General features: G+C 42.5%; 2 protein-coding genes across 2 annotated transcripts in view; one reads left to right on the top strand and one right to left on the bottom strand.

Moving 5' to 3' along the window:
• Window positions 1-3,768, bottom strand: part of PPAT (phosphoribosyl pyrophosphate amidotransferase) — a 45,044-nt gene extending 41,276 nt beyond the window's left edge. Inside the window, exon 1 of the mRNA XM_056111424.1 lies at window positions 3,536-3,768. Within this exon, the coding sequence (XP_055967399.1) occupies window positions 3,536-3,663 (128 nt within the window). The 5' untranslated portion in view covers window positions 3,664-3,768. The remainder of the gene's footprint in view (window positions 1-3,535) is intronic.
• A 722-nt stretch (window positions 3,769-4,490) lies between these two features.
• PAICS (phosphoribosylaminoimidazole carboxylase and phosphoribosylaminoimidazolesuccinocarboxamide synthase) lies at window positions 4,491-25,700 on the top strand. Its single transcript, XM_056111425.1, has 9 exons — window positions 4,491-4,561; window positions 9,020-9,217; window positions 11,956-12,134; window positions 13,601-13,780; window positions 13,867-13,980; window positions 14,738-14,821; window positions 15,682-15,862; window positions 17,123-17,281; window positions 21,166-25,700. The coding sequence occupies exons 1-9, from the start codon at window positions 4,546-4,548 to the stop codon at window positions 21,330-21,332; spliced, it is 1,278 nt and encodes a 425-aa protein (XP_055967400.1). The 5' UTR covers window positions 4,491-4,545; the 3' UTR covers window positions 21,333-25,700.
• Window positions 25,701-26,565: the final 865 nt, after the last annotated feature.

The raw sequence follows: 26,565 nt of genomic DNA, 5'->3' as shown, positions 1-26,565 counted from the left end.
GGGACTGATTTCAAGTCTTAAAACGCTCTTCCCATTATTGACCAGAATGACAAAGCAGTAGTTCTTTGAAACTCTTCTGGGATACACTCTGCTTCAGATTAATGCAAAAATCCAAGTTCTAAATAACAGTTCTAACTGCAGTTATCGAAAATGCTTTGACTTAGAACTTAAAATCATTAAATTAACAAATTAATTAGACTTATTCAAAGTCTTTCAAAATTAGGACAGGATAGGATCACTTAAAGGACCATTTAAAAACAGCCCACTTTAAACAGAACTGTAAAACCACAGGGATGTGACATAGTTGGTCTTTATTACCAAGAGGTAAAAATAAAGTAATCCCTAGCTTTAGGTTCTCTGACAACCTCTTGAGTTCTCCAGAAAACCTGGAACTAATTTCAGAGAGGTCAGAGTGCATTTTCTCTCAGATGCTCTTCTAATGATAACATCATACTGTTTGCACAATCAGCATCTGCATCTCCTAAGAAATATGCACCTGAGATCACAGAAAATTGGTTTCCTCAAAGCATAACAGAATCAAGCGCCATTACAGGACATTTCTGCAGACAGAAGATCCCTGGTGTGAGCCAGCCTCGTAGGTAAAGCTTACATATTTTCAGAAGAGGTATGAAAATGTGTTAACTCTCAGGTTCAATTCCTAACATAGTTCATTAAAGGGGGTGGGCATTTTCATCTGCTCACCATCAAGGAAAGGCTAATTGCTGATTCATACATGGGGCGGGGCGGGGCAGGGAGCAAAATCTATGAACTTTTAATGACTCTTCAAGTATGTCCAAGTCTGTCAAGTCAGCACAAAATGTGACTGCTGTTCTGTGTCCCTAGGTGCTGGGGACCAAGCCTAGGGCTTCAGATAAGCAAGGCAAGCGCTCTGCTACCAAGTTAGATACAGGGCCAAGTTTTCAGTTTGTTTGGTTTTTAATCTACAAGAGGGTGAGTAGTTTGTCCAGAATTCTGCAAATCACTCAGTTTTCAGCCCCCCCAAAAAACATTTGAATACATGAACCAGCCATAAAGATGTGTACACACACACACACACACACACACACACACACACACACAGCCTGTAACTGAAGAGGGCAGTTAGTTAAGTATTGATATTAAACTATAATTCACCCTGACAGCAGGGGTGATCCAATTTGGTTTAAGTATCCAGTACCTGACAAGTCTAGTTAAGTAATATTTCTTTGTTTTTATATAGGTCATATTAAATTACAAGTCTCACAGAGACTCCATCTTTAAAGGTCAGATTATGCCTCAGACGAAGAAAAACCAAAATCGATTGTTAATGTGATAGAAATTTCAAATTAATCCCGAAGATCCCATGTTTGGCAAAGATAATGTGAAAAGCAGTTAGGTTCCACACAGGAATTTGTTGGTAACGGGAGGTAGAACTTTTTGCAGTAGACAACCACCTCCCTTACAGGATTTTAACTATGGCATGCTACCTAAGCATCCAGTCATTTTCCCTTGGTTCAACGCAGTAAGAGCATTAGTGCTTACCAACCTACTGGTTAGAACAGCTGAAAATTTTATCTTCTAGACAGAAAGAATTCCAGTGCTCCTCCCTCCAATCAAAATCAGTTTCTCTAAAGTATGAGGACACTTGCTAAGTTTTGAACTGGCTACGATTAGAGGCAAGAACCAGTCCTCTAATAAGGCACACATTAATAACTCCATGATACAGCTAGTAAAATCTTCAACACCTAATTTGTTGTGAATACATTTCTTCCCTGAAGCTACTGGGTTCTTGCCACGGTCATTAAAATTAGCACCAGGTCAACTTTCAACAATGCAGCTTTAACAAAGGCATGTCTGGACAAAAGTGAAGCCTGGTAGAATCCACTTACTGCTGCTCTATTGTTATAGAATCACTGCTTTATTGCCTTAAATCTTGAATATCTAATCTCATAGTCCTTTCAGAGAAAAACAACAGTAGAAAGAGGAGATAATTAAGAATCAAGCTGTGCTTTACCAAAAAAAAGTTACTGTTAAAAAGAAGGAAAAACAAAACAAAACCCTGTCCCTTTCCAATCACGCATATACTTAAAACAGAGATCAGGGATGAACTTTCTGAGGTATTTTAACCAAAACATAACTACAGTTAAGGAGTGGGAGGGGTGGAGATTCAAGGTCAGTTTATGTTTTTTAGCACTGGGCAGCAGCGCTCCAGATTTCTCATTTCTAAATACTTTCCCTCCATGACAGAAGATCCCAACGAAACATCTCACCTATTAGATATAAACTAATGTCTACTTAGAGCTACTATCCAAATAGATTTTATTTTTTTTTCCTGAAACCTATTTCCAAGTACTCTCAAGACATGTATCTGAAAACAAGATCTCTACGAGGGTCAAACCCATAATTACCCAAGATTAGAGCCATTCGGGATGCAAATATGCTTTGATTCAATTGATCCGCATTCCTAACTGTGCAGTGAAGGAGCACACGCCTCCGGAAAAAGCAAACTCAAGTGCTTGGGAGCCACCAAGACCAGCCTGATCAGTGTCGAGTGGGTGATAGAAAGCCTAGGAACCCTTACTGCTAGTTAGTTATTGCCAAGACCCCCGTCCCCACCACCACCACCGTCCTAGCCGTCGCTGCCTAAGAAATTTGCAGGATTTTCAAGGGACACTGTCACACTTAACTGCACACTTCCTAGCCCAGTGCAGTTGTTCTACCAACTTCCAGGTAGGGGGCAGGTAGTAAAACTAAAGAATCACCAAAAAAAAAAAAAAAAAAAAAAAAAAAACCCAAAAAACACCCAAACTTGATCTCTTCACGCCAAGGCAGTGAAGCGAGTTTGCAAACTCGGCGTGCCTCCTGCCCCACGCGCACTCCTCCGCGCTCTTTCTACGAAGCAGTTCACGCCTGGCATCTCCTTCCTCACCGCCGAGTGCAGTTCGCTCACTATCTAAGAATGTGGATGAGGGAATCCTTGGCAGGTGGACGGCGGTCCGAGGTTGGCGCGTTCCCTTTCCACCGACCAGGGCGTCTCGAGGCGGCCCGAGCCCCGGGAGCCCCGGGAGCGCCGGCCACGCGGCCGGTCGACCCTCTCTCCCCGGGTACCCACTAACTCCGGACCCCCGGGAACAATGACCACCTACCTCCAAACCCACGAGCCCGCGGGAAACGGAAGTTCGCGCGGGATGGGCGGCTCGGAGGCGGCACCCCAAGGCGTCCTAGGGTCCCGGAGCGGCAGCACCCCACCCCCACCCGGTCGCTCCCCAAGATGAACTTTTCCCCCCGCCCCACTCCGGGGGTGCGCGACCCCGCGGCGGGTCGGGCGTTACGAGACCTTGGCCAGAGGACAGGGAGGGAGGGCAGAGGAGTCCCCAGCAGGCAGGCGGGAAGGGCCGCCGGGGCGCGCGTGCCGAGGCGCCCGCCGTGGTCCAGGTTACGAGCGGTCCGGCCGCCCGGTCCTCCCTCGCGGCACGCGGGAAGCGGCTCCGACCCCGGCCCCAGAAGCCGCGACACGCGCCGCCACCCGCCACCCGTTCTCACCCTCGGGGCTCACCGGTGCTGCAGCCCCACGAGCCCCAGCGTGATCACGTGCGGCACATCCAGCTGCGTGGGCCACTCTCCGGAGGCGATGCAGCCGAACACGCCGCATTCCTCCCGGATCCCCAGCTCCTCCAGCTCCATGTTGCCGCCGGAAGCACGTGCCGGGACCTGCAAGCCGCGGCCGGGGCTCTGCGCACTCGGCGGCCGCACGCTCGGCCCAACCCGCCCAGCAGCTCTTCAGCCCGCGACGGCCTCTTCCTCCCGCGGCGCCTCGACCCTCGCTACTGCGGCGGCGCGTGCTCGCCCTCAGCCGGCTGGAGCCGCTCGCCCCGCCCCCCTCCGCCACTCTGCCACGCCCACTCCGGGCCCACCAATCCGGAGGCCGCAGGCGAAAGCTACTACGCTCGGGAGTGGGCGGGGCCTTGGGCCCAGGGCACGGGGGTGGAGCTCCCCCGGGGGAGCGCCGGGAGGAGCACCTTTTGGCTGCACGTGGAAATCGCCCGCGACTCGGGCGATCGCTGAGACTTTGGGGGGGGGGGCGTGCCCACGTCATTTCTCCCCCTCGGAAGCTATAAAACTTGGTAACCCTCTCCAGCGTGCTTTCCACAGGCCGGACGCCTTGGTACGCTCCATTTTCGCTGCTCCGGCGGCCCGGAAGGCACTCGGGTCGCTTCAGTGAGAGGAGCGGAAAGGCCGGGCGGCCAGCGAGCAGCTTTTCGCGCCCGACGGGCTGGTGGAGAGGAGGGGCGATAGGGCGGCGCTGCGCCTGCGCGGCGGGAAAGCCTCGAGGCGGGTGCGGGGAGGGGGGGAGGGTTTGCCTGCGGGAGTCCGGGCCTGGGGGGCGGAGCCCCGAGCGCGGCTGGGGAACTCGCGGGGGGCAGCCGCGGGCCGTGGGGGGGGCGTGTCAACGGGCGGCACCTCCCTCCTCCGCCCCGTGAGCCTCTCCGCTGTTTGTTTTTTTTTTTTTCCAGAGTCCTTCTCTGCCCGCCTGTCCGGGGCTGCATCTCCTGTCCTCGCGCGATCATGGCGACGGCCGAGGGTAAGTGGCCGGCGCCCGGGATGCGCGGGCTTTTGTCCCCGCGCGCCGCTCTCGCCCCGTCGGAGCCCCGCGGGCGCGGCGCGTGGGCCGCCAGCTCCAGGGCCTCCTTCCCGCCGCCGGGCCGCGCCGGGCCGCGCCGCGCCGCGCCGCTGGGTCGGCGAACACGTGGTCCGGGCGCTGCGCTTCCATCGCGCGGGATCACGCGCGTCTCCCCGGGTTCTCGGGACTCTCCGAATCCCCGGGCGGGCGACGCCGCGGGAAGGGAAGGAATTGGGGCGCTGGGCACCTCCCGCGTAGATCCTTGCCAAAACAAAACCAAGTTGAGAGTCGAGCGCTGACGCGGGAAAGTCTGGCATTTCCGGTTTAGGGGACTCTTTTTTTTTTTTTTAAATAACCTCCAATTCCAGAAAGTTAAGAGTTGAATCTTTTTAGGAAAAAAAAAAATCTTTGATCTGTCCGTGCAGGCTTTGCGGTGTTTTCCAAAATTGTCTTTTACCGATACCAGGATGATGGCTTTGGAGAGCGCCAGAGCCCAGAGACGCTTTTTTGAATGATTTTGCATTTATTATAGATAACAGGATCGTTTACAAATCCAGGAGCAACCAGCACTTAAGCTAAGCCACGCGCACTGCGCCCTCCTCTCCAATTTCTGGTTTGTGATTGCGCCACCAATTTGCTTATATTGCCAAATCAGGACAATTACTGCCAGAGCGAATTGGATTTCGGTATCAAACCAAAAAAAATTGTACCCTGGGGCCGGGAGATGGAGCTCAAGGGGCTGGAGCATATGCGTTGCCTTTGCAGCCCCCCCACACCGCGAGCATATGGTCTAAAACCCAAAATTTAACCTGACTAGCAGTCAAGATTCAGATGCTAAAGAGTTCCATAGATGTGATAGACCAGATTTTTTTTTCTGCCATCCCCTAAAGAAATAGTCCCTCTAAGGGGCATGATATATAGTACTAGTATTCTGGTGCCCTGGGTGGACCCCCTAAAAATTACTGTTGTTTTTTTTTTCCTGTGAATTGTAAGCACGAGTCCACTAAAGTTAATTCATGGGTTTATTCCCTGTGTGTTTCTTGTAGATAAACACTGTCTAATAAAAATATAAGGCTATGTCGCTTTGTTAGCTACTTCTGTAAAAAGAAACAGGTGAACTTAATTGTAATAACCTTTATTTAACTCAGTCCATTATGTACTGGTTGGATGTAAACATTATTAAAAATTTGCTGGGTTGAATCATTTTTTTAATCATGCTGAAATCTGTTGTGTATTTTATGCATACTAATATCACAAGCTAACCCTGCTTTTTCCACCACCAGTGTCTCCAGGTTTCTGCCCTCACCCCCCCCCCCCCACCTGCCTCAAGCTTCCAGTTGTGGATCAGTCCTCCTGGACCTCATTTCTACTGTCTTTAGATATTAGTCTTGTATTGTGTTTTTTAATGTCCCGCAAAAAGTGCAATCATTCTCTTTGCCCCCTTCCCTCTGACTCATGTCACCTATTATGATATTCTCCATTTTCATCATGTATAAGCAGATTTCATGACTTCACTCTTCTTAACACTTGTATAGTATTCCATTGTGTAGATGTACCATAGTTTTTTTAATCCGGGTCTGTTCTTGTATTGTTTCCAGATTCTGGCTATTGTGAATAGTGCTGCAGTGAATGTAGGAGTGCAGATGGCTTTTCTGCTTGTGATTTTGGGGGGGGGGAGGGCCTAGAATACATTCCCAGGAGCGAGCTCAATTTCTTGTTTTTTAAGGATGCCCATTCTCTAGAAAGGCTGGAGCAATTGGCATTCCTACCAGCAGTGAATGAGAGTCCCTTTCTCCCCTCATCCACATAAGCTACTAGTGGTTCTTTCTCTTTCCTGATGTGTGCCTATCTCTTCCACCTGCCCTAATTTAATTTCATTCTCTGCCATAAATTATAGCCATAAATAGTAGTCATTAATGATCTTTCATAATGGAAATCTATCATTTTATTTAAAAGCCACATGGGCGTTTTGGAATAGCTCACTGAATACGTTGTAAACTCAACCAACATGATTTATGAGGCCTGAAAGCTGAGTAGTAAAATGGAATGGAAGCAGATTGTGTTTTCAGCTTTAGAACTTCTCAAAGCCTGGGAGGGTGTTGTGGAAGTTTCATTGAAGTACGAATCTGGAGCACTAAATTGGGGCTAATTTTTTTTTTTTTTACCTTATTCACAAGTTAAGATGCCACAGTTGGCAGATGGGATTCTCTCGAAATTAGGGGTCTGGCTGAGGCACCTATTAGAGTTTATTGCCTGGCCAGAAAGTACAGAAAAAAAGGAAGACACTTGCTCTGCATGTGGTGAATTCAGAGTTCATCCCTAACACCATATCTGGTCCCCCAAGCACTGGGGCTGGGAGTGGGGTGGGCATTCCTCAGCACAGATCCTGGAATAACCCCTGAGCACCACCAGGTATGCTACCACCTCTCAAACCCTCCCCCAAATGAACTGAATTGCAAATTGCAGCTAGTTATTTCTATTAGCTGCTTATCAACCTTTTTTTTTCCCGCTTTTTTGGGTCACACCCAGCGATGCACAGGGGTTACTCCTGGCTCATGCACTCAGGAACTCCTCCTGGCCGTGCTGGGGGTGGGGGGACCGTATGGGATGGTGGGAATCGAACCTGGGTGGGCCGTGTGCAAGGCAAATGCCTTCCCCGCTGTGCTGTGCTCCAGCCCCTGCTTATCAACTCTTGATGAACCACTTTAGTCTTATCTCCCACCAGTCTTTTCTGTTTCTCAGCTATTGCTTGGCCCCTCTTCTGCCCTATCTCAAGTGCTCACCCAGAACTCCAGTAATAAGAAGCCTTATAGTCATCAGCCTTGTGGATTTTTTTTTTTCCTTTCCACTGCACCACTACCTACCCCTGTTTTTCCTTGCTGGCTAAAACGTGGTCAGTCTTAGGACCTCAGCCTAAACTTTACTTTATTCTAGTCTTTAATCTCTAATGTATAAACTAGCTTATATGGCTCTGCTGTAAACGTATGATTCCATACTTTATATGTTTGTTACATTTTATTCACGTTTTGTTTAATTTTTGCATCTCTCAGACTCAAGTCCCTTGAGAGTTGAATTGGAATCTTGTCTTCTAACATATCCCCTGCACCTGGTACACGATGCAAAAAGCTTGAAAGAGAGAGATGCGCCCGGGGACCCTGAAGGATGGTTTCTCGCACTAAGTCCTTTAACATATTCCTTAACTTTAACCTCTATGTTCTGATGACTAAGGTCTAGTTTTATTTAGGCCATAATGATCATGAACAGAATTGAATTCTTTTGTTTTTGTTGTTTGTTGCCGTTTTCTGCTATTAGTGAAAAGATAGCTATCGGTGGTGTAGTGTGGAAACAGGATTAATAAGTACAGAGAGGTGCTCCCAGATAAACTCATTTCAGTATGCACAGAGAAATTTCCTCTGGCACATTAACTCCTGATCTCTGAATTTATAGAATTATAATTCTAAACAGGATTGTGGAATCAAATGTGATACTTTGGAAATACATTAGATTGTTGGGGGGGGTTTTGTAATTTTTTATTCGTGAATCACTGTGGGGTATAGTTATAGACTTACAAACTTTCGTGCTTGCATTTCAATCATACAACGGTCAAGTCATACAATGATCAAGTACCCATTCCTCCACCAGTGCCCATTTTCCACCACCAATGGTCCCAGCTTCCCTCCCACCACCTCCACCCCACCCTGCCTCTGTGGCGGGGCATTCCCTTTTGTTCTCTCCTTTTGGGTGTTGTGGTTTGCAGGAGAGGTATTAAGTGGCCGCCATGTTTGGTCTGTAGTCTTTCAGTCCGCATCTCCATCCTGAGCAGGCCCTCCTAGCACCCTTTACTTGGTGGTCCCTTCTCTGTCTGAGCTGCCTTTTCCCCAAGCATGCCAGGCCAGCTTCTAAGCTGTGGGGTAATCCTTCTGGTACTTATCTCTACTATTTTTGGATGTTAGTCTCCCAGATAATTTCCATATTGATCCACCTATGTGCAAATTTCATGACTTCATCTTATCTAACAGCTGCATAGTATTCCATTTATGTAGATGTACTAAAGTTTCTTTAACCAGTCATCTGTTCTCTGGCACTTGGGTTTTTTCCAGATTCTGGCTATTGTAAACAGTGCTGCAATGAACATACAAGTGCAGGTGTCATTTCTACTATACTTTTTTGGATCTCTGGGATATATCCCCAGAAGTGGTATTGCTGGGTCAAATCTGAGCTCAATTTCTAATTTTTTGAGAAGCATTCATGCTGTTTGAAAATACATTAAATTTTTTTAAAGACTTAAAAAGTAGAAATAAGCTAATCTACACTAATGATAATTTATATATTCTCTGGTTTTATTAGTCTAGATGATTTAATATTTATTATTTGGGAAATTCCTTCCCACATCTGATGTTTCCTTTCTTATTTCCACAGTTGTTAATATTGGTAAAAAACTCTATGAGGGTAAAACAAAAGAGGTCTATGAATTGTTAGAGAATCCGGGAAAGGTTCTCCTACAGTCCAAGGACCAAATAACTGCAGGAAATGCAGCCAGAAAGAACCAGTTAGAAGGAAAAGCTGCCATCTCAAACAAAATCACCAGTTGTATTTTCCAGTTATTACAAGAAGCAGGTAAGGAGCTCACCCTTATTATTTGAACTAATACCCTATGGATTATCAGTTATTTCTTTGTTAGTATAGGAAAGAAGTAAACAACATCCTCCACAAATTCCTCCCTTCTCTTAGACACACTATGATCTCTTGTTCAGATTAACATACCTGGGGAAGTCTCACAAACCAAGCTCATTTGGATGTGTGGTGTGGGAGGGAAGAGGGGGCAGATTGAACCCAGGTCTCATGCGCCGAAACCACTGAGTCATCCACCTGGCCAGTAGCCAGACAAGACACTTTTAAGTTTCACTATAGTAATACTCAAGGTTAGTAATATTTGGTAGTATCATTTAACTAGCTCGAAGGAATCTTGGCACTTTGCTATATTATTTTCTTTTCTTATTTTTATTTTCTTATTTGTAATCCTTTCTACAACTTCCTTCTCCTAAGACATCTTCCATCTTGAAGAACTTTCCTGGAGGAAAGCCCATTTTAATATTAGGCAGCTCTAATTTGTTAAAAGACCACTATTGAATGGAGAAAAGGAAGAAAATTTTGTCCGAGTTGTGGGCTGCCAGAGAGAAAGACACTAAGAGAAAGACCTGGTTAGTTGCTTCCCACCCAACTTTTATGCAGTTGGAACTGGCAGGCTATTCTCAGAAGAGGAAACTTTTGCGTGTACTAAATAAGAAATGTGTATTTCAGATTCCAGATTAATATCACCCTCCGTAGAACATTTGGAGGAAAAACAAATTCATGTTAAATGTTTTATTATCAGCTGTTTGCCTCCAGATTTTATTGCTTTGGTTGGCCTGGTATCTTCAGCAGGGCGGAATGCAGCTGGACTGGGGCTGCAGGACTTTTCACAGCCTACAGACAAGGAAAGGATTTTTCTTCTAGGCTGACTCAAAACCTTCTGCAAATTAACCTGAGTCCAATTTCATGCCACAGATTGATGGGCTGAAATTCACTACTTGTATATGCAACGTTTACTCTGCTAACTGGAGAGATAACACAAAATTTCAAATCCCTCTTTTCACTTGAAAGCCGTGAAAACTATTTAAAAGACTGCAAGCATACCTTCTCATTCTGCCATGGGCACATCTGAGCACCACCGGGTGTGATCCAAAAACAAAACCATTTTTGCAGATAGTTGTTGCTTTTGGTTGCTTTCCAAAGTATTGAATAGTTCATTGTCAGTTTTACCCACCATTATAGTTGCTTTGGGAGCAGAAGATAAGCTAGTCTTGTCTCTTGTCCACAGAATTAATTGCTTCATACTTCATAAGAGAACCATATCCAAAATTTAGGCCAGTTGTGATAAGAAAATCGCTATTTTATGGGTGAATGATATGTACAAGCTGCAACTAAATGATTTCATGTACTGCCACTACATTATTTATGGACCTTATGGCAAGTTAGGTGTGCAGTACAGGGGTGTTCAAATTAAATTGCTTTTCAAAGGTAAAGACACTGGAACCCAATTGTTCTATTTTAAATATTCTGTACTGTGAGTTCAAAAAGCATGGGCGTGTGTTTGGTGGCAAGGACCACCTGCTCGGGCCTACAGACAAGGTGAGGGAACAGGGCACCCAGGAATGGGGCCCCTGGCTAGCTGGTACTCAGTGACTATTTCATTCTTATCCTCATCCTTACAGCTTCGTTCTCCCTACTTCTCTCTTACAAGCAGTTACATAGAAATATTATAGGGTAGGAGTACACATAGGTGGGGTTGAACATTATCCTAACAACAAACAGATATTAAATCCCTCCTTCAGGGGAGTTCTTCTAGAAGATAAATTCTGGGACAAAATCTCATCTGGGGGTTCAGCACTCTGAGATTACTAGGAGATCTGCTCAAGCCCATCTAGGGCATAATTGCTTTCTCCTTAGCGAGTAGTAATTCATTATGCATAAACATTATATTGAGTACTATTAGTCCTTGCCATTTTGTATGGACATGGTAAGAGATATATTAAACTTAAAGGTTGGCTCTTCCTGGGGACATCTTGCTATATATCCCAGACTTCAGTCCTCAGGCCAGGTTAGTCTTTCCTAACCCCAGCAGGGTCTTTGTTCAGTTACTTCTTTTGGGGTCATGACAGAGTTTGTCCATGACCATGCTCTTAATTATACTTCTTGTAGCATTTAGCCTGTCCCTTTTTGATGCTGGGGTAGCTTACAGCTTGCCCTGGGTCCATCCTTGTTCCTTGCTGGGACTTTCCTTTTGGGGATCTTAAGAAGTAAGGGCAACTGAGGCTTAAGTCAGGTAAATATGATGGATGCCCAAGAGTAAATATTACTTGCAGTCAATTAACTCCCATGTTACAAAGCATAGCATCAACTTTACAAAAAGGACATTGCTAAACCATGCAAAGGACATAAAGAGAAAGCAGTAAAGGATTATTAGTGCCTGATGGAATTGGGTGTGCCTCAGGAGCACTGTTGTGGGAGGAAATAAACACTCCCTACAGAAGGAGCAAAGACAAACCAACCAGTGTTATGAACACTGTGCCATGTGACATTACAATTCCTTAGTATTTTGATAAGCTGTAGAAAGCCATAATTAATACTTTTTCTACTTTCACCTCTTTCTAAAACGGTATACTTTTATTGTACCATTTCAGAGTGTTAGATTATGGTTTGCTATTGTTGTGAATGGAAGTTTTATGATCTTTTGTTTTGCCTTTATTACAACTTTGGTGCTTTATTTATTTATTTACTTTGGTGCTTTTTTAAATAAAACTTTTTCTCTGTAGGCATCAAAACTGCTTTCACCAGAAAATGTGGGGATACCGCTTTCATTGCACCCAAGTGTGAAATGATTCCAATTGAATGGGTTTGTAGAAGAATAGCAACTGGTTCCTTTCTCAAAAGAAATCCTGGTGTCAAGGAAGGATACAAGTTTTACCCACCTAAAGTGGAGATGTTTTTCAAGGTAATTATATTTTCTGTGACTCACTTTTGCAAACTAACAAACTTAAAATTACAAAGATTTGAATACTCCAGAAATGTACGTGAATAATGCTTCAGTAATGACTATGTTTTCAAGACAGAACATCTCTGAAATTGCACATAATCTAATTAGCAAAATGGACAAATACAAATTGACTATTTCTAGGAAGAGAAGTAGCAATTCATAATTTATTTGGGGGCCAAACCAAATATCGCTTATGGGCTACTATTCCTGACTTGAGTGCTTAGGGTATCCACTTCGGCAGTCTTCAGGGATCAGATTCAGGCTCCGGCATGCAAAGTTTACACTTTTGCCTTTTTAGCCATCTCCCTGGACCCACAGCATATTAAATTTTACTGTTGAGAGACTGGGGAGTTAACTCGAAAAGCTAAGCACATGCTGTTCATCTAGGGTACCTACCCAGTTCGTGGTCCTCTGAATAACTCAAGGAGTAATATCTAACACAGAGCTAGGAGTAGCTCTCACATCTCACCAGGTATCACCCAAAACAAAATAATGTTTTGGTTTTTTTTTTTTTTTACTGTTGAAGTAAAGGCAAATATAAAGCATATTTTCATATTCTAACCTAGAAACACCATTTTCATGTCTGTATTGCATCTTCCATCTGAAATAAATATAAAGAATTCACATAATAATTATGTAAATTAGGATAAAAATAAAATAAAACGTAAAATTTATTTTATTAAAAATTTAAAAAATTATTAAAATAATTATGTAAATTAGGATAAAATAAAATAAAAAATAAAATTTATTAGGATGAAAAAATGAAAAGTAGTGTCTGGGGTATTACCTAAACTGTAAAGAAAGTATTTCGTAACTGTGCGGCCAGAGCAATAGTACAATGGGTAGGGCATTTGCCTTGCACACCGTTGAACCGGGGATCCCTAGCATCCCATATGGTCCCCCAAGCACTGCCAGGAGTAATTTCTGAGTGCAAAGCAAAGAGCATCGCTGGGTGTGAACCAAAAAGCAAAAATAATAATAACAATGATAACCTCTTAAGCAGTTTTCTTTAGTTATTACATAATGTACCTAAAACTTAATGGTCTTTATAAGCTCTTTTTTAAGAATGATACCACAATATTGTGAAAGGTGCATTTTGGAAAGAATGGATGGTTAAAAATGTCTTGGCCTTTCTGTTGACTATAAGTTAAAGAAAAAGTTAAATCACAAATTTGTCTCTAAATCTGTAGAAGGAGGACAAATTCTTTCAAATACTTTGACCTGTAAGTAATCAGCTACCTAAATATTTTTAATTCCAAAGTAGATGAATTAAAATAATGGCTATAAGTTAAAACTATTTTAAGCAAACATTAGATTGGTAGAAAAACTAATATTCTTACTTTCATGTTCAAGGAGAAAAGGACTTTTTCTAGGAAATTAAAACTTTCAGATGTAAAATAACTACACCAATGTTTTTCTCACAGGATGATGCTAATAATGATCCCCAGTGGTCTGAGGAACAACTGATTGCTGCAAATTTTTGCTTTGCTGGACTTGCTATAGGAAAGACTGAAGTGGACATTATGAGCCACGCTACGCAGGCCATTTTTGAAATACTGGAGAAGTCCTGGTTGCCTCAGAATTGTACGCTGGTTGATATGAAGGTACAAAAAAAAAAAAATAGAGCAAAGAAGTAACAGCAAAGAGGTTTTTCATAATACATAATTTTTTTTGTTGGTGCTGTTTCTAGATTGAATTTGGTGTTGATGTAACAACTAAAGAAATTGTTCTTGCTGATGTCATTGATAATGATTCATGGAGACTTTGGCCAGCAGGAGATCGAAGCCAGCAGAAAGACAAACAGGTAATTCTTCGGGGTTTTTAAATCTGACAAAACCAAACCAAGAAAAAAAGAGACAATTGTTTTTCCTTATGGTCTAAACCTGAGATGATTGCTAATTATTTTTATCTAAAACCTCTTAGATTTTCTGTATCCTGAAAAATAGCAATATTTTACATTTGCAAAGCAGATTTCTCATTTTGGGCTCAGCGTGTTACCAACATTTGTTAATTGAAAACTGAAGTTCTAAGAGGATAGTTTGATTTAAAAAGTTATTGTCACGGGGCTAGAGAGATAGTATAGCAGGTAGAGTGCTTGCCTTGCACTTGGCTGATCCTGCAGGAATTAACTCCAGAGCGTTGCCAGGTATATGGCCCCCCAACTTAAATAATTTAAATAAACTAAGTGGCAGCTTTAAAATTGTATTCCAAGGTTCCAGAGAATTCAGTTCCATTTCTTCTCTTCACTGTGAAATCCATGATTAGCACAGGTCAGCTGTATATTTAATACCATAAACATATTAAGGCAGGTCATTGCAGCTACTTATCCATAAATGAACATTAAGTATGCTTCGGTCTGGACTTACTTCTGGAAATAAATATATTTGCAGATCTTTCTCTTGCTGTGAAAGCCCTTCATAATCTCTACCCAAAACTCAGGAGCCAAATAACTTAGAACATTACTATTACTATAATAGAAAACTTGTATTTAAAACTTATGTATTTTGTGCTTTCTTCAGCAGCATGTATTAAAGTTGAAGCTTTTGTATTTTATTATCTAGTCATACCGTGACCTCAAAGAAGTAACTCCAGAAGGACTCCAAATGGTCAAGAGAAATTTTGAGTGGGTTGCAGAAAGAGTAGAGGTAAGTATTTTACAAAGAAAATCATGCTTTATTATGCTTCCCCCCCCCCCCAAAGAAAATCTTGGTTTAAAAAATGGGGCGAGCAGATGACTCAGAGTCAAGTGCATGTATTGCATGTAGGAATCTCGTGTTCAGTTTCCCGTGCTACATGGTCCTCTGAGCACTTCTGAAGTGACCGACTAGGTATGGCACCCTGCCTTCGCCCGGCCTCCATAAAGAGGGGTCATGTTTTGCATGTGGGAGCCTGGATTTGGTCCTTGTTAGCACTGCTGGGAGTGAGCACTGTCAGAAATAGCCCCCAAGCATAAAGCCAGGAACAGACCAGGTATGGCCCCAAAACAAAAAAAGAATTAGAACTCTTTTATTATACTTTTATAAAAATTTTTACTCACCAGGTATTATGCAGACCACTCTAAATAGAAACAGTATTGCATTTTTGGCTCTTTTGTTCATCATGGTAGGAAGGGGTAGGGTTGAGACCAAACCTGGTGGTGCTTAGAAACTGTTTTAGCTTTACTCGGTGATGGTAGTGCTCAGGAGACCATGTGTAGTGTCAGGAATTCAAACCACAGTTGATGGGGCATAGAGCAAAAACTTTAATTCCTGTACTATCTCTCCAACCCTTTTTTTTTTTCAATCTTTTAGTTTTGTTGTCTATGTGGTAATTTATGTTTGCCTTAAATTGAGGAAGGGAGGTGTGAAGCTGAACCACACACTTTGGTCCTCAGGGTACTACATTCATGCCAGGGATTGAATTGGGACCAGCCTTATGCAAGGGAAGCACCTTACCTCTCTAGACCCTATTTGAATCTATTTTTGCCCTTCTCTTGTCTTGCATGTCCACCCCTTTGTTTTTCTAGTTGCTTCTGAAATCACAAAGTCAATGCAGGGTTGTTGTATTGATGGGCTCAACTTCTGATCTTGGTCACTGTGACAAAATCAAGAAGGCTTGTGGAAATTTTGGCATTCCGTGTGAACTTCGAGTGACATCGGCTCACAAAGGACCCGATGAAACTCTGAGGATTAAAGCCGAGTATGAAGGTAGGTGCCACATAACTAGAGGATTTGGGGAAGGTCTTCTAGTCCGCCTCAAATCTTTCCATTTAGCAGTGCTGGAAAAGAACTTTCTCGAATTCCCAAGGAGAAGTGTATAGGCACACCTGATACCTCCAAAGAGTTAAAGGGTCTCTTCTTTTCATAAAGAATTGCAGAAGTGGAAGCGGGAAAAAGATGAGTCTTTATCAAGAATATGCCCCTCAGACATTGTTCCCAGTTTGCTCCACCAGAATATAAGTGCCCTGTCAATGTGGAGACCTGAGGTTGAAGCAATAGGTCCTCCCTTGTGTCTCACCTTTACTGGAGGTACTAGAACATATGTTAATGATTAATTAATTAATTTTAAGCAGGTAGGGTGTTTGCCTTGCACTTGGCCGACCCAGGTTTGATTCCTTCGTCCCCTCCGAGAGCCTGGCAAGCTACCAAAAGTGTCTCGCCAGCACGGCAGAGCCTGGCAAGCTCCCCATGTCATATTTGATATGCCAAAAACAGTAACAACAGGTCTCGAGACGGAGACGTTACTGGTGCCGCTCGAGCAAATCGATGAACAAGGGGAGGACAGTGCTATAGTGCTACTAGAACATGAAATTAACTAAAGTTTTATTTGAAACATACAGGTCTCTGGGGGGTAGCACTAATCTCAAATAATGGGCCACTGGGAACTTAACAAAACATTTCTGATATGGAAGAAGTGTTCTTTTTTATTTTGTTTATTATTGGTGGAGAGGAGGGCACATTTGGTAATGCTCCAGGATAACTCCTGGGTCTGCACTCAGGAATTACTCCTGGCAGTGCTCGGGAGACCATATGGGATGCGGGGCTCAAACTTGGGTCAGTTGCATACAAAGCTAGTACCCTGCCCACTATACTTTCTTTTTAAAGATGCTTGATCAGAGTAGGGATAGAAGAAAGAAAGAAATTCCTCTGAACCTATTAACTGGGTCTCCATACATTCTGCTTCTTGTGGCTTATGTGATTGGTTTCTTTCTTTCAATTAGCCTAAGTAGCAGTAATCCGAAAAGGCCTTTGAGCCATTTTGCTATTGATTAGTAAAACTCTGGTACCTCCTTATAGTATAATGTGGCTCAAACTGACCCAATCTGTTTCTGTAATTTCATTTCCTTGACACGTAATAATTGATAGAGTGAACCGTGTGTGTGTGTGTGTGTGTATTAATAGTGTCTTGTTTAAATCTATAAAATCTATTGAATGCTGAGCATAACTCTAAACTTGTGATTTCCCTAGGGGATGGCATTCCTACTGTGTTTGTGGCCGTGGCAGGCAGGAGCAATGGCTTAGGACCAGTGCTATCTGGTAACACTGCATATCCGGTTATCAGCTGCCCTCCCCTCACTCCAGACTGGGGATCTCAGGACGTGTGGTCTTCTCTTCGACTGCCCAGTGGTGAGATACATTGAGTTTTTGAAATGCTCATTAAAAATTCAAATATGCAAAGTAGTACAAGATGGCATATTCAGATTCTCTGCGTCCATCACTCACTTTTATCAATTAATGCCTCATTGCCCCCTGCTGATGAATTATTTTAAAGAATATATTAGACATTGTAGTATATTAACTCTTTCTCTAAAAGTGAAAAGACTCTAGATTTTGTTGTCTTCTATTATAAGTATAATTACTTCATTGTTGCTAGTTGATAGAACTGTTGGGGCCCATCACTTCAGGCAGTGCTTGGGCAAGATGCTGAGAATTAAACCCAGGGCCTCAGGCATTCGAGGCTTATCCTATACCAATTGAACTTTTTTTTTTTTTTTTTTTTTTTTTTTGCACTGGCAAGGACTATATCAGGCACCTCACATAGGCTTATGCTCTACCACTAAGCCATATCCCTGGGCTGGTGGGTGGAGTAAAGGTTTGGGTTTTTAGTTGTAGTGATGCTTGCAGGGTCACATCCAACACTGCTCAGGACCATGTGATCTTGGGAATTGGCCCAGAGTCTGGCATGTGCAAGACTAGCACCTTGACCATTTGACTGTCTCACCAGCCTCAGATTTCTGGGTTTAATTATTACCATGATAACCATATTTATCTATGAATATCTAAAGATAATTGCTTTTTTTTAATTGGTGCCATAATTAGATATATACTTCCTCTTCCAGTTTCTCTTTTGGATTTTCAGATTTCAGCCTTCAGAATATCCTGGGATAGGGAGGCTCATGTTTCTTTGAGTAGGAGACAAAACCCGGCTGTGCTCTGAGGACTATGCAGTGCCAGAGATCAAATTTGGGCTCTGGCATACGAACCATGTGCATTATACTTTTACACCATCTCCTCTCTTCTGTGTGTGTGTTTGTTTTGTTTTGTTTGCTATTCTCTGTTTTCTGTATTCATTTCCTCACATTGACTTTTCAGCTCCTTTTTTTTTTCTTTTTGGGTCACACGTGGCTTTGCACTCAGGAATTACTCCTGGTGATGCTCAGGGGATCATATGGGATGCTAGGAATTGAATCTGGGTCTGTCATGTGCAAGGCAAACACCCTACCCACTGTACTCCAACACCGACATTTCGACTCTTCATTTGAGTTTAATTTGAATTTTTTTTAATCAAAGAGATCTTTATTTTTCTGCCATTACCACTAACCCCAACATCCCTTAGTCTTTACACTAACACCTTTGGCTTCTGAAATTATTATATTCTTTCATACTAGTTCCTTTCTTTCATAGTAGTTCCTTTCTACAGTTGTCTAGTAATCTTTAGCCATTGGCTCTGTACAAGTGGGGCATTATGAAAAACCAGTTGGTAACTTTGTGCAGTTGGGTGAATCCTGCCAAAAGTGGGCTCTATTGTGGCGTGATCTGGTAGGCTAGTTTTTTGACTAGCCTTACAAATGTTTTTTTCCCCATATTTTGACCAGAATTACCCAGAGAAACTTTCTGATCTTATTCTCTTACCTGGAAGGAAAGACCTGACTACACATGTCTTGGGGGTTTTAATCTGTGTGTGTAAACTTAATCCCTGGTTTCACTGTGACCTTCTCTACCTCCACTGTATCTGTATCTGTAACCCACAGTTCCATTGAAGTTTTGCTTACCTTCCCAAAATTGCAAAACTCTACCCTCGGAGAGAAAGGGGATTAGATGACAGAACTGCTTTGACTTTTATCGGTTTTCCTTCTCTGGTTTCATTTTCACCCAATTTCTTCCATCCAAGATGAGTGGGCGTACTAATTTCTGTTTTCACTCCATATGCTATTTCAGCTCTTAAGATATTCTTCGTTTTCGAAGGCTTTGTTCTTAACAAGTTTATGCCTATTTTTTTTATTACTGTTGTTATATAAAGCTTCAAAGATTTACCCACTTCTGTGTTAAAAATCTCCCAGGCACAGGGAGGGGGATAGTATGGGTAGACCATTTTCTTGAGGAGACCAGTGCGGGTTCATTCTCTAGTACAGTGTAATGGTTCTCTGAGCCCTGCCAGAAGTGAACCCTAAGCAGAGTCAGGAAAAAGCTCTGAGCACTGTGAGGTGTGCCCCTTATTCATCCAACCACCTCCCCCCCAAAATAAAAAATCTTGAGGGGCTGGAGAGATTATTCAGTGGGCCAATTGCATAAAAAGCATGCTTTGCATTCAGGGTGCATCCTTGGAACATAGAGCTAGAAGTAGCCCCCACACACCCCAAGCACAAAAATGCATACCACATTTATGTGTTCACTGAGTGTGTTTATTCATTCATCTTAGAAAATGAAGGATATGCTGAGAAAAATACGTAAAATTTTATCTAGTACCATCCAGGAGGAAGCTGAGCTACTAGGCCAAAAATCGCTGGCAGTTGGGAGCTGACAGTGGGAGTACAGTGGGGAAGGTGCTTGCATTGCATGTGGCCAACCCTGATTCAAATCTGGGTATCTCATTTGGTCCCATGAGTCCCACCAGGAGTTCCTTGGCAGAGATCCAGAAGAAAATCTTAAGTACCATCAGATGTGGCCCCAGAACAAAAATGTGACTTTGCAGGGGTTGGGGAGGCGGTATATAAGCTAGCTGATTATACTCAGACCACATCCAGAAACTGCTTTTACAACCCCACTCCTCAAAGGTACTTTCTTATTCTACTCTTAAGATTTTGTTTCCTTCATGGACATGGAGAGTATCATGCTGAGTGAAATGAGTCAGAAGGAAAGGGACAGATATAGAATGACTGCATTCATTTGTGGTATATAAAAAATATATATATTGTAGAAGAATAATATCCATGGTCAGGGTAAACGGGGGTTAGGACTGGTCCGTGGTTGGAACTAACCACAAATGTGTGTGGGGCTGAGGGTAGGTAAGATAGGGAAGAGACTCCTATGACAATAATAATTGGGAATGATTACGTTGGACAAGATGTGAGGGTTAAAAGCAGCTAAGAGATATTCTTTTTTTTTTTTTATTAGTGAAACACCATGAGCTGCAGTTGTAGACTTACAAACTGTAAGTGCTTGGTTTTCAGTTATATAGTGATTGAGTACCCATCCCTCCACCAGTGCCCATTCTCCACCACCAGTGATCTCAGTAGCCCTCCCATCCCCACACCCCATTCCCCACCCCACCCCACCCCACCCCGCCTCTGTGGCAGGGCATTCTAAGGGATATTCTTGATAACCTTTCAGTATCAATATTACAAACCACAGTGCCCAAAAAGGAGAGAGTGGCAGGGGAGAGGAAGAGGAAGAGGGAGGGAGGAGAGATAGAGACAGAGTGAGGTGTGCCAGGCGTGAATGCCATCAAAGTGGATGGGATGATGGGAGGGAACCAGGAAACATTGGTGCTGGGAAATATACACTGGTGAAAGGATAGGTGTTGGAATACTATATGACTGAAACCCAATGATTCTCTATTCCACAGTGATTGAATTAAAATTTTTTTTAAAAAACTGCTACATTTTAAAATAATACATATTAATATTATAAAAATTTTAAATAGTGAATACAGAAGATTTTGTTTTTATTTAAAAAATAAAACAAAAGTTTTGTTTTTATTTTTTTTTTTTGTTAAAAAATGCTGTGACAGATAAATTTCGCTTTGCGAGTAGGTTCGGTCAAAAATGATAGAAGTTGTGTATAAGATTTCAGTGTATGGCAGATAAATTTTGCTTATCCTCTCCTAATTGTTTTAGTTCTCTAAGGATAAAGATGGAAATTCCCTCAATAAATGCAAGCTTTGGATATAAGGAATATGAGTGATAATAGCATTTTTAATTTGTGGTGAATAGGGCTTCTCTGAGTATGGAAGAGTTGACTGAATGGTATTTACTAATCGTGAGTTCCATTTTCTTTTTCTGAACCAATAGGTCTTGGCTGTTCAACAATACTTTCTCCAGAAGGATCAGCTCAGTTTGCAGCTCAGATATTTGGATTAAACAACCATTTGGTATGGGCAAAACTGAGAGCAAGTATATTGAACACATGGATTTCCTTGAAGCAGGCAGATAAGAAAATCAGAGAAGAAAGTCTATAAATATAAACACTGCATTTTTTTTATTATTACATTCTTTAAGAGAAGAAATTTCTAATTTAGCTGTAGAAGAAAAATCAAGATAAATAAGTGGTTCAAAATCAATCACAGGGGCTGGAGTGATAGTACAGCAAGTAGGGGGTTTGCCTTGCATGTGGCCAACCTGGGTTTGATCCCCAGCATCCCATATGGTCCCCTGAGCACCGCCAGGGGTAATTCCTGAGTGCAGAGCAAGGAGTGACCCCTGTGCGTTGCCGGGTGTGACCCAAAAAGAAAAAAATAAATAAAAATTAAAAAATAAAATCCATCAGAAAACAAATGTTATCGAATAAATGCTTTTCAAAGTACAATGGATTAAAAGCTTTGTGGATTAGTAGACCGTATGTCCATGTTTATCACTTTCTTTATAAAAGTGAATTACTGTATAAACATGTTAAAATTAGTTCCTATCTAAACGTGAGCATTAAGTAACATAAAAATTAATGACATATTCGATATGCCAAACACAGTAACAAGTCTCACAGTGTTACTGGGCCTGCTCAAGCAAATTGATGAACAGCGGGTGGACAGTGACAGTGACAATAATAACACTACTAAAGTTCCTACTTGAATTGTATCTAAATCTATAAATATTAGAAAGTTAAAGTGGTTGTTTGTTAGGTCAGTTAGAGCAATATATTCTTTCCTTCCTAATACCTGCAGTCAATGTCTCAGATAAAGATAAGTCTATAACTCTAGCTACATATAGGTATAGATATATACATATAGAGGGCTGAAGCGATAGCACAGTGGGTAGGGCATTTGCCTTGTATGCGGCCAACATGGCCGACCCGAGTTCGATTCCTCTGCCCCTCTCGGAGAGCCTGGCAAGCTACCCGTGACATATTTGATATGCCAAATGCAGTAACAAGTTTCACAATGTTGAGCAAATCAATGAACAATGGGAGGACAGTGACAGTGATACAATTTATAGATGCTTTGTTTTGACTTTGTTATTTTGGAAGAACAGAGAGCAGTGGGTAGGAAAACATGGGAATTAGGATGAAGCAGCATGTGGAAGGCGTGAAAGAGAGTGTCTTCTGATACCAGTTCCCTGGGGAAAAATAAAGTTCTCTTAATATTTCAGATGAGGGGCTGAAGTGATAGCACAGTTGGTAGGGCGTTTGCCTTGCGTGCGGCCAACCCGGGTTCAATCCCCAGCATCCCGTATGGTTCTCTGAGCACCACTAGGAGTAATTCCTGAGTGCATGAGCCAGGAGTAAGCCCTGTGCATCGCCAGGTGTGACCCAAAAAGGAAGGAAAAAAAAAAGTTTCAGATGAAAGATTTATTGTCTTGAATATACTAGTGTTTATATATGTATATATCTATAAGTAGCTAGAGTTATAGACTTATCTTTATACCAGAGACTATAAAAACCAGCTCCCGGAAGCGCGCGGCCGCATTCCCCGCCACACGACGTTGTACTATCTCATTGTTACTTTGGACAACCTGACAAGCTACCAAATGTAACCTGCCCATACAGCAGCGTCTGGCAAACTCCCCGTGGCGTACCCAATATGCCAAATACCAGTAATAATGATGGGTCTCATTCTCCTAACCCTGAAAGAGCCTTGAATATGGCACTTTTTTAAAATGTCAGGGTTAGGACGAAGGAGCCGTTACTGGTGCCTGCTCGAGGCAATCGACGAACAGGATGATTGTGATCGTGATACTAGAGTTTCTCTATGAATTTTATGGTTCATAAAGTTAAATTTTAACTCCGATAATATATTAGATACATAAAGTTCCTAGCCTGTTATCATTTTCAGAAATTGCAATCTCCTGGTTGCCAATCCAAGCTAGTTTCATTTTTTAATAGTATCAGTCTGCAGTATACTCAGAAGATTCATTCTAACAGAGTAGTTGCTACTAAGAGGAATTCTAAGCATCATCAATTTATAAGCCTTTTTTTAAATTTGAGTCACTGTCAGATACAACAGTCGAGAGAGACAAGGGCCAGGAGGATCGCTTCACAGTTTGGAAGCCTGCCTCATGTGCTGGGGGTGAAGGCAGTTAGGATAGAGAAGGGACCATTAAGCCTATGATGGTTGAAGGGATCGCTTCCAGTGGGAGATGTGTGCTAAATGTAGACTAGGGACTAAAGATGATGGCCTCGCAATATCTGTATTGCAAACCAGGATGCCCAAAGTCAAGAGCAAAAGGGATGGTGCCTGCCACCGAGGCAGGGGTAGTAGGAGGGATACTGGGAATATCACCCCCTGCCTTTATGTTAAGAGATTTATAAGAATGGGAGGGTCGGATGGGATGATGGTGGAAAGTGAGCATTGGTGGAGGGATGGGTGTTCAATTATTGTATGACTGAAAATCATAAAAACTTTGTAACTGTTTCACAGTGATTCAGTTAAAAAAGAAAAACTGGGGTTTCGTTGTTAACAGTGACCAGTAAAAAAAATGTATATATCTGCTGTAGATGAGATCTCGTTAAAACCCATGCCACTCACCTATGCTGTCTGCCTTTTTTTACCTTCTTAACCTGTATTACAACTAGTGTCTCTTATCATACTGTTACCACACTATCTCTATGAGTCACTGAACCCTCCTTTTTTGACACTAAGATACTATACCAACCATTGATAATCCCCTTATATTACTTGTTCCCCCAAGTACTGAAATTTCCTACTACTCTCTTCATTGTTAACAAAACTATTGGATTATCTCCCTTCAAGTAGTCTGTAAACATTTGTTACAACTGCTCATTTCTGTGTGAATAATCCAGCTTTAATTCCTTTTCCATCCAACCTAAAATTCTGACAACTATTCCCATATATCAGAAGGTTGATTTTATTGTTTTTCTCTGGCCTTTCTCATTTAATCGCTGACCAAGTCTTGATTCATCATTTACCCTTCCTGTGCATAGGAGCCTCAGATTCAACATTATTAGACTAAGCTAGAACAACCTCCTAAAGTCAACTTTCTCAAGATTTTCTTACAAGATAAAAACACGTATATAAAAACCGACAAAACATAAAGTCTTAAGATCTGATGCAACTTTTTAATTTTGTGAGCACATCTGACAGTGCTCAGGGGACCATACATAGAGCTGGGAATCAAACTGGTAACTGCCCCATGTATGCTGTAGCCCCCATTCTCTGTCTCCAGCAGTGCAGCATACTACTGTTTCCGTAAACATTGAGTGCTGCTGATCTCCCTTGGAACTGCATACCCAACAGATTCCATTGCTTCTGGTTTCTTTGCAGCCTATCCAAGATCTGTAGTTTGGAGATCGCTGACTAAACTTATCAAGGAAACTCATTTTCCTGATTTGTATATATTTTTTAAGTAGTTCTTTATAGATCAGGTACTGTATCTTGTATGAATACTTAAAACATTTCTCTCACTAAATTCTAAATACCATCTCCATGAAACCTTCCTTAATCACAGTGTTATGTGTAATTGCTACAGCAGGTGTTCTTTTAGATTATAGTTTGAGAGAAAATATAATGGTTTGTTTTCCTCACACTGTCGTATGCTCTGGTGGTGCCTAAATGAAGTAATAGGGGTGAAGTAAGTCGTGTGCCGCTTAATTTTCAGTCTGCCAATTTACAAGAACAAAGGTAAAGATTTGATCTAAACATCTTCAAGCGCTTTGGGGCGACACGCAGTGGTGCTCAGGCTTACTTTTGACGCTCCATTTAGGAATCACTATTGGCAGTGCTCAGGGAACCATTTGGAATGCCAGGAACCCAACCAGGTCAGGGGTGAGCTAGGCAAATGCCTTCCTGACTCTACTTTTGCTCCACCCCCTGATTTAAACATCTCCAAACTTTGGCATTCTGGTTTCCCAATAGTCACTGCTATTTTGTTTCTTCTAAACATACTCAGCAAAATCTATTAGATGAAGTTTTCCAAAATTAGACTGGTTGATGGGAGTGGTCATTATCAATTTCACAATTTCCTAAGAGTATATATATCGCCAGTATAGATATGTAGTGCTAAATGCTTGTTTGGAAGTCTCTTTCAAGTGCCTTGTAGAAAGTTAACACAAGGACCAGGGATAGCTCACCTGCTGAATTTATGCTGTATGTGCGTTTGCATGGTCTGAAGCACTGCTGACCCTGCCATTTGCAAATGACATGCCAGTAGTGCACTCTTACTATCCACTGTTAAAATCTTTGATATTTCTGAATTTTGCATTTTATATGAACATGTAGCTAGACAAAATGGGGAAGAAAAAGTGTCTAAGTATTAACAGTATTCAAACTTTGTCTAATAAGACGTGTTTGAGTTGCTGATGTAATAAAATTTACTTATGTCTGAAATTTACACATGTACCCAAATAAAACTCGCTCGAGCGTTTTTTATTAACTTTTTTCATTTGTGAAATGGTTGTTTTGTTTTCTGATCTCTTAAATTTCGCCGAACAAGTCCCCAACCCTCACAAAACTTATTTTGAGCCCAGTGGGCGACCCAGGGAGCTTCCTCAAAGGTGTTGGAGATTTATTTTCATCTGTACCTTTCCTCCTGCCAGTTTCTCTGTGAACTGGAACCAAGGCCAGGCTTTCTTAATCATCTTTCAAGGTCCCTTTCCAATGCCAAATCCTCCACGAAGTCTTCACAGACAGCAGGAAGTCATCTCTTTGCTTTCTCCTTTCTTCTCCCGCTCAACGTCAAAACTCTCCAAGGTTTCTAGTAGGTGTTCTTGAACCCGAGTTCGATTCCTCCGCCCCTCTCAGAGAGCCTGGCAAGTTACCCATGATGTATTTGATATGCCAGACACAGTAACAACAAGCCTCATGATGGAGACGTTACTGGGCCTGCTCAAGCATATCAATGAACAACGGGAGGACAGTGACAGTTCTTGAACCGTCCCATAGATGTTTAATGTTTCCTTGCTAAATTGTCACCTAGCTCAGGGGCTGGAGTGATAGCACAGCGGGTAGGGCGTTTGCCTTGCACGCGGCCGACCCGGGTTTGATTCCCAGCATCCCATGTGGTCCCCTGAGCGCTGCCAGGAATGATTCCTGAATGCAGAGCCTGGAGTGACCCAAAAAGCAATAACAACAAAAAGAATCAGCATAGGGCTTCCTGTGCACGCCCTCCACCCCTCCCTCCCCAAAACACAAACTGTCACCTAGCTTGACCTCAGGGGACCAGACTAGCCCACAGTGGTAGCTCGGAAAACGCACGCAGTCCTGAACCCTGGTTGGAGGCTGAGCCCCTTTTCCACCTCGGGCC

Source organism: Sorex fumeus, unplaced genomic scaffold (assembly GCF_029834395.1).
Source record: "Sorex fumeus unplaced genomic scaffold, SorFum_2.1 ptg000013l, whole genome shotgun sequence".
In the NCBI taxonomy this organism is placed as follows: Eukaryota; Metazoa; Chordata; class Mammalia; order Eulipotyphla; family Soricidae; genus Sorex; species Sorex fumeus.
This window is presented reverse-complemented; position numbering and strand designations above follow the sequence as displayed.

Bases quoted from the DNA above. Each gene is read 5' to 3' on its own strand.
- PAICS (XM_056111425.1), top strand. The intron at 13,981-14,737 runs GTAATTCTTCGG...TTTATTATCTAG, and splicing joins GCCAGCAGAAAGACAAACAG to TCATACCGTGACCTCAAAGA. The intron at 14,822-15,681 runs GTAAGTATTTTA...TTGTTTTTCTAG, and splicing joins GGGTTGCAGAAAGAGTAGAG to TTGCTTCTGAAATCACAAAG.